This window comes from Polistes canadensis, unplaced genomic scaffold (genome assembly GCF_001313835.1).
Source record: "Polistes canadensis isolate GaletaPanama2010 unplaced genomic scaffold, ASM131383v1 scaffold_242, whole genome shotgun sequence".
Lineage (NCBI taxonomy): Eukaryota > Metazoa > Arthropoda > Insecta > Hymenoptera > Vespidae > Polistes > Polistes canadensis.
In genome coordinates, this window is record NW_014569789.1 from 231,368 (window position 1) to 239,298 (window position 7,931).

The 7,931-nt window shown below is 27.9% G+C and overlaps 1 protein-coding gene across 2 annotated transcripts; it reads left to right on the top strand.

Annotated features, from left to right (window-relative positions):
- The first annotated feature begins 3,762 nt into the window (after positions 1 to 3,762).
- On the top strand, positions 3,763 to 6,425 carry LOC106790487 (piggyBac transposable element-derived protein 4-like). 2 transcript variants are annotated; one of them, XM_014755429.1, is made up of 3 exons: positions 3,763 to 5,519; positions 5,592 to 6,051; positions 6,152 to 6,425. In XM_014755429.1, exons 1-3 carry the CDS (start codon positions 4,544 to 4,546, stop codon positions 6,240 to 6,242), a joined length of 1,527 nt encoding a protein of 508 aa, XP_014610915.1. In that variant the 5' UTR covers positions 3,763 to 4,543; the 3' UTR covers positions 6,243 to 6,425. The 2 variants fall into 2 exon arrangements, with proteins under 2 accessions (XP_014610915.1, XP_014610914.1); XM_014755428.1 differs by having other exon boundaries at positions 3,763 to 6,051.
- Positions 6,426 to 7,931: the final 1,506 nt, after the last annotated feature.

A 7,931-nucleotide genomic window follows, 5' to 3' on the forward strand; every position in this document is an offset into this window, starting at 1 on the left:
AGAGTTTTTCTTGAAAGTTTAGTTATGACGATGGTCGCTAGATGGAAATGTTTACTACTATTCGCTCGAAGTTCGATTTCAAGGACACGTATGCACATTGAATGCACATTGAATGCACATTGAATGTCCGGTACCAAACCGGTGGAAGGATGAAAGAAATGGATCACTCAAAATATTGAGATGTTCGAAAAGTCATTTCGTTTTTTCAATGGAAAAATGAAAGATGATTTTTTCATATTTAAAATAAATTTTATTTAATAAAATATTGACTATTTGTTCTATTAATTTTTCCCATCCTTCTGCTTATTAGCAAAAAGTTGAAGCAAATAATATATTTGATAAAGTACACTTGAATTAAGTTCTAATGCACATTAAAAATTAAAAAATTAAAAATAGCATACACCTGAACTAAATTTTTGAGAGGAATTTGACAGAAGGATAATAGGGCAATAGACGAGAATGACAATTAGATATCGGATAATGTTGCAAAACGTACTAATAAAACTTCAAGATGCAATAATTTTTGACTGAATAAACTAATACCATAATTTATTTTGTTAATTAATTTATAATATGTCACCTTTTTTGTACGTACGCAAGTAATTATAGATTCGATATAATATTACTAAAGTTTTTGATTCTAAAGTTATCTAACAGTAAATATTACGAAGAAACCTTACCCCCAATCAAATATTTAACATGTTTGTTGTCGATCACGCATTAGTGTTTGATATGGTAAATATGATCAGCTAATAGCCAATCATATGCCTATATGTGGTAGGATTTATGTTAATAATAGATATCCGCGTTAGTCTATCTAACGTTATCTCTTAAATGTATGTGTTACAATTATATAGGGGTGCTAATAAAACCAATAAGTTTGATTTTGGATTTGTGTTTTTTTATTTTTCTATTTAAATTTTTTGTAAAATTCCTTTTTAATATGAGTTGGGATAAATCAAAGTTTTTAAATCCTGAAACATCGAATTCGAGATGGTTAACAGACAGACAACTTGTACAATTTTTATACCCTGGACCGGAAAACCTTGAAGGTAAGGGTTTTATTCTAATAATTTTTAAAAATACGCTCTTCACAGTGATAATTTCGAATATTTTAATATTTAAATAGATGAAGACGATACTGTAGAACCTTGGTGGCTTCAGAGAGAAAAATCTATTGAGCAAGAAGATGTTAATATGGAACAAGAAAATATAATTTGCGAGAATTATCCTGAATGTTTTGATTTAGAAATAGATGAAAACGATACTTTAGAATTTTCGTGGCTTCAGGGAGACGAATCTGTTACGCAAGAAGATGTTAATATGGAACAAGAAAATACAATTTACGAGAATTATCCTGAATGTTTTGATTTAGAAATATATGAAAACGATACTTTAGAATTTTCGTGGCTTCAGGGAGACGAATCTATTACGCAAGAAGATGTTAGTATTGAACAAGAAAGCATAGATTACAATGATGATCTTGAATATTCTGATATTGAAATAGATGAAAAAAATATTAGAGAACTTGAAACGCTTCGGGAAAAAGAATATACTTTTAACGTTGATAACAATTCCGATATTGAAATAGATGAAAATAATATCGCAGAACTTTCGAAGAGGAAATTTCAGGAAAGAAGATTCGTTGTCCCAGAAGAAGTTGTTTGGGAAAATGATTTAACATCTATGAAGTCATTTCCTTTTCAAAATTACGATAGAATAGACGATATTGTTCAAGAAAGTGATCCCATTCGCTTATTTCAATTAGTATTGGATGACGATTTAATCGATTGTATTATTTCTAACACAAATGCTTATGCTGCTGACACGCTACGGTGTCCAGAAATAAGGCAATATTACAGATTAACTTCATGGACAGAAGTTACGAGAAGCGAAATTTTTGTCTTGTTTGGAATACTTTTGCATATGGGAACTATAAAATTAGACCGTGTTAGTGATTATTGGAAAAAAGAACAATTATTCCGCTTACGTGTTTTTACAAATAACATGAGTTTCAAACGTTTTACATTATTATTACGAATGTTGCATTTTGGAGAACAACAATCCAACGAGGAGGGAGATCAATTACGTAAAATAAGGAATATTATTGATTACTTCAATGATAAAATGTCTAAAATATATTATCCAGAACGTGAAATTATTTTGGATGAATCTTTAGTATTTTGGCGGGGAAAATTTATACCTCGCCAATATATACCAAATAAATACGAGAAATATGGTGTAAGAATAATCACGGTCCAAACAGTTACTGGATTTGTTTTAAGATGTTCGATGTTTACGGATATATTAGATGATTATGATGAAAATGAGAATTGTGAGAAAGTAATGAAGTCTCTAGACAAGTTTTTAAATATCGGCCATAGCGTGTATTCGAATAATGATTACAATAGTTATGAACTTGCGAAACAACTCATTAAAAGACGTACATACATTACTGGAAATATACGAAAAAATAGGAAAACTTTGCCGAAAAAGGTTGTGAAAGCAAAATTAATGAAAGGAGAAAGTATTTGCAAATATGCCGACGATGTAATGATTGGTAAATGGAAAGACACGAAAGATTTTACCTACATCTCTACGGAATATAAAAACGATATGGTCTTAATTAAAAACAAACGAAATGAAACGAAACTTGTGCCACTACCAGTAAAGCAACGCAATGAAAACCTAAGGAAAAGAATAAATAATCAAGAGCAATTGCTATTTTATTATCCATTAGAAAAGGATATCATTAGATGGCCTGTAAAACTGTTTATCCATTTATTGCAATTAATGGTAACAAATGTACATCTTATAATAAATCAACCTTTTTACGGTGATGTATCTTTAGACAGTTTACGTTCATATTTAATTAGTAATATGTTGATAATACCTACGAAAAATCTGCATACAATCATGCCATTATATACTACAGATGAAAGTACCCATGTTTTAACTGTATTACAGAAAAACAAAGTAATTCCTTTCAAGAAAAGGAAGCCTTGCAATAATTGCAATTCCAGAGGCATAATAAACTTCTCCTGTTTCGTATGCAATGTCTGTAATGGAAACCCGACTTTCTGTGAAGAATGTGTAAAAATAACTCATGCACTATAATTTTCACTTGTTTTTTAGGAAGTGTACACAAACAAATTTTAATCTATTCTATATTTTTTTATTTTTTATGTGATATATATAGTTATATTACGTACGATTAATTATATTACCAATAATTAATCAATGAAAATTATCGGAAGTATTAAGTAAATATTTCAGAAAACAATTACGTTGTTTTATTCGCGTTATAATGTTTAAACGAATGTACTATTATTCAAATGTTAGTTTAATATTCTATCAAAAAACATGGAATATCGTTTAAATATATATTAATTAATCGAAACTACTAATTATTAAAGTATACTTATACGAAAATAGAGAGTTTTGAAAGCAATAGTAAGCAATATTAATTATTGAAAGTATAAATAATCAAGCTACCGGTCTTGTTGATGTTACTTTCATCTTCGAATTTAATGGCAACAGTTATTAATAAAATCATCGATTTTAAATAAGCCGTAAATATCTGTTTATTAACGTATTATTATTTAAAATATTCGTTTACAAACGTATTATTATTTAAAATATTCGTTTACAAACGTATTATTATTTAAATACTATAATTTAATACTCGACAAAGAAACGGCAAATATTATTAATATGAATAGTAATTATTCAATAGTATTCATTATTTAATCGTACCTCGAAATTTATATGAATCCAGATTTCTTTTTTATTTGCAATTTAATGTTTAAACAATGACATTATTTTTTAAATTGGTGAGAGGGAGTTGCCGATCATGCGCTAGGTGTTTACCTGGTATAATTAGCTAATAACCAATCACATTCCTACATGTGTATTTATGTTAATAATAGATCTTCGCGTTATTCTGTATTATTTCTTAATTGTCTGTATATGTATGTGTGTGTGTGTTATAATTATAAAGGCGTAATTAATAAGTTTGTACTTATTATAGGCGTAACAATAAGTTTTACTTTTGGATGTGTAATTTTTCATTTTTTTTTAAATTTAAATTCTTTGTAAAAAATTCCCTCTTAATATGGGAAATGACGATAAGAATATATCACAAATTTACCGTAAAAAAAAAAAATTGGAGAGGAAAAATTCAGACGAACAACTCTTAGAATATTTAAATTTTATTTTTCCGGACGAATATATGGGTGAGTTCTGTTTTGATGATTTTTAATAAAAATACGGATTTCATAGTAATGATTTCGAATATTTTAATATAGACGCAGCCGAAGAAATTTTATTAAAATATCTTGAGACAGAAACTACTGATTTTGAAAAACTTTACACAGTAAATAGTGACGATTCTGAATATTCCGATATTGTATTAAACGAAGAAAATACTCTAGAATTTCTGACGTTTCAGGAACCAGAACCCGTTGATCTAAAAAATATTATTTCTAATCTAGATGTTAATAATTATACATTGACTGATCATTTTGAGCACGATGATATTGGAATGGTCAATGACTATATAAGAAATTTGACACTTCAAAAACGAAAACTCTTTGTTACAGAAAATATTCATTGGAAAAATGAGTCGATATCAATGAAGTTATTTCCTTTTAAAAGATTACAACGCTTGACTCCAGTTGTTACAGGAAACCTTCCTTTAAATTATTTTCTACATATATTGACGGACGATATTATCAACGAAATAATTATTCATACTAATAATTATGGAGTTAAAATGATGAAACGTTCAGAAATAATCGAGCGTTATCATACCAATTCATGGAAAGCCGTTACAAAAGAAGAAATACTTGTATTTTTTGGATTGATTTTCTATATGGGACTTATAAAATTGGATCGTACGAGTAATTATTGGAATGAGAGTACATTTTTCTTCGGTTTAAATATGTTCGCAATGAAAATGGACAAAAATCGTTTTTTATTATTGGTACGAGCGTTACATTTTGCAGAATATCAAGACGAATATGAAATACCTCCAGCTGATCAATTATACAAAATAAGGAATATTTTGAATCTCTTTAATAGAAGAATGTCTGAAATATATCATCCAGGACGTGAAATTATCTTTGATGAATCTTTTATATTGTTCAAAGGAAAATTAATACTCCGCCAGTATGTAACAGATAAAAGGCATAAAAGTGTTGGAAAAGTGTATACTATCGCAACACCAACTGGCATTGTTTTAAAATGTTTGATGCATATGAATATATTAGATGATTATGATGAAAATAAGAATTGTAAGAAAGTAATGGACTTTTTAGATGGGTATTTAAATGTTGGCCATAGCGTGTACATGGACAATTATTACAATAGTTTTGAACTCGTAAAACTCCTCGCGAAAAATAAAACCCATTGTACCGGGTTCTTAAGAAAAAATAGAAAAACTTTGCCGGAAGAGGTTGTGAAAGCAGTATTAATGAAAGGAGAAACTATTTGCAGATATGCCAATGGTGTAATGATTGGTAAGTGGAAAGACACGAGAGATTTTATCTACATCTCTAACGAGTATAAAAATGATATGACTTTAATCAAAGGTAAACGAAAAGAAATGAAATTTATACCACTACCAATTAAGCAATACAATATGTACACAGGAGGAATAGATAAGCAAGAACAATTGCTATCTTATTATCCATTAGAAAAAAAAAACATTAAATGGCCTGTTAAATTGTTTATCCATTTATTGCAAATAATAATAGAAAATGCACGTCATCTATACAATATGTTTTCGCTACGTGATATGTCTCTATACGATTTTCGTTTATCAATAATTAGTAGTTTATTGAATACATCAAGTTATTGTCCTGAACTTGTGTCTAATAAGTCAAAAGTAAGTGTCGAACATGTCCTAATAAAAAGTACACCATTAAAACGTCAAAAGCAGAAGAGACTATGCCAAAAATGTTACAAACGCCAAAAACCCATTTACATATGCACCGTCTGCGAAGGATCACCGACTTATTGTATCGATTGTTTAAAAATAATACATGAAATGTAATATATATATATATATTTATATATCTTTTTTAAATTTATTTTTAAGGAGTGTACGCACAAAGTTTAAATTATTCTACATATTTTTTTTCTTATGCAGACATGTTCCAAATCTACCAGTAACACTTAATGGGGCAATTGAGAATTCACTTTCTCGTCAAGGGCTATTAGAGGATAATCAGGAAAAATAAAAATTATTGCAAAGTGATGATATAATATTGAATAATTATAATATATGTAAAAGTGAAAAAGATTGACGACAAGTTTGCAAAGAAAATAATAATTGATATAACAAATAATATATAGTAATTAGTATATAAATTTTTGATAAAATGTAACAAGACTTTGTCAATGATTTGATAATTATTTTCTGTAAAATAAAATGAACAAAAATAAACCATCCCAAGAGTTTAATCTACAGTCAGTAACACGTATTGATGTTTACACGTAAAAGTCTAACAGAAAACTGACTAAAAAACAATGTAAGTAATCGGAGAATTTTATGTTTATATATTACATAAACATAAAATAAAAATATATCAAAATTAATTAATATTCAAAGTACATTACTAAGTACGTAATGTTTAAACATACATATATGCGTTGAAACAATCTTAAATATAAGTAAAATGTATTAAAATATAAAAATAATTGTTAATTAATCGCGAAGGAATGTGTATAGTTGTTTAAAGACAAGGAATATGTGATCGGAGCACCGCTTCCTCAAAATCAATTGTTAGACTGGCACATTGTCCTCTATATAAAACAATTAAATTTCTTTTGTTGATTGTTGTTTATATGACTTCCCAAAAGACGCGCATGTGTATAACGAAAATTATATTCCTAATATAAATAGAATTTACTATCTAATATACACGTATAGATCCAGGAGGATCTTTTAGACAAAAAAAAGATATTTTCAATGATTAAACATATTGTTAACAAAGATATTCAAAATCATTGTTACATTTCAACTAATATTTGATGCTATATTTTTTATAGGATTTTAAATAATAACAATTAGTTTTTAGTGTATAAACGTGTGTGCCTTCAGAAATGCATTTATATATTACATTAGGAGCTCTAGTAGAATAAAATCAAAACAAGTAGATGATAAATCCAAAGATGATCACCTGTAACAAAAAGAAAACTATATTAATCAACAATCAAGTGATACAATAGCCTGACATATAAATCGTCCAATTCGTAGATGCACTTTTCAATTGAATTCTCTATTTATTTTGATCAACTCTCTATTAACTGTTGCAATATAATTAAATTTAAACGCGTGATTTTACATTTACATTACATATTTAAAAAAAAAAAAAAGGAAAAGTACAAGTATTGATTTACTAACAAAAATAATATCTATTAATAATTACGAACTACTTTTAAATTGCATTATATGGAAAAGAAAAATTACAAATTTAATAAAATACAATCACAATGAAAAATCTTAAAGACGAAACAAGAAAAGAGAAATTACTTTAATATTCACCGAGAACGTTATTTAAGCTTAAAAATTAGATAATACAAAAATTTTAATATTTTTGACTCTAACTAGAACATATGCATCTTTTTGACGATTTTGAGGAAAACAAATTTGGTGTCCCAAGGAGATGGAATGGTCCATCATCTCCAATTAAAACTACAAATTAATGACGAGCAAAAATGTAATACAATAAAATATAAAATACGACTAGAAAGCTATTTTCGAAGAGTTCGAACTTGCTGTTGAACCTTTGAAAATAACTCAATAGTCTGYGTAGTTGCCCACTTGATACCACAAATTTGTGGGGGCCTCTTCGGCATAATGCCTCTTCTTTCTTCATGCCCTAAACTCTGCTGCGAGGCTTTTTCTAAGCGCATTTTACAATACA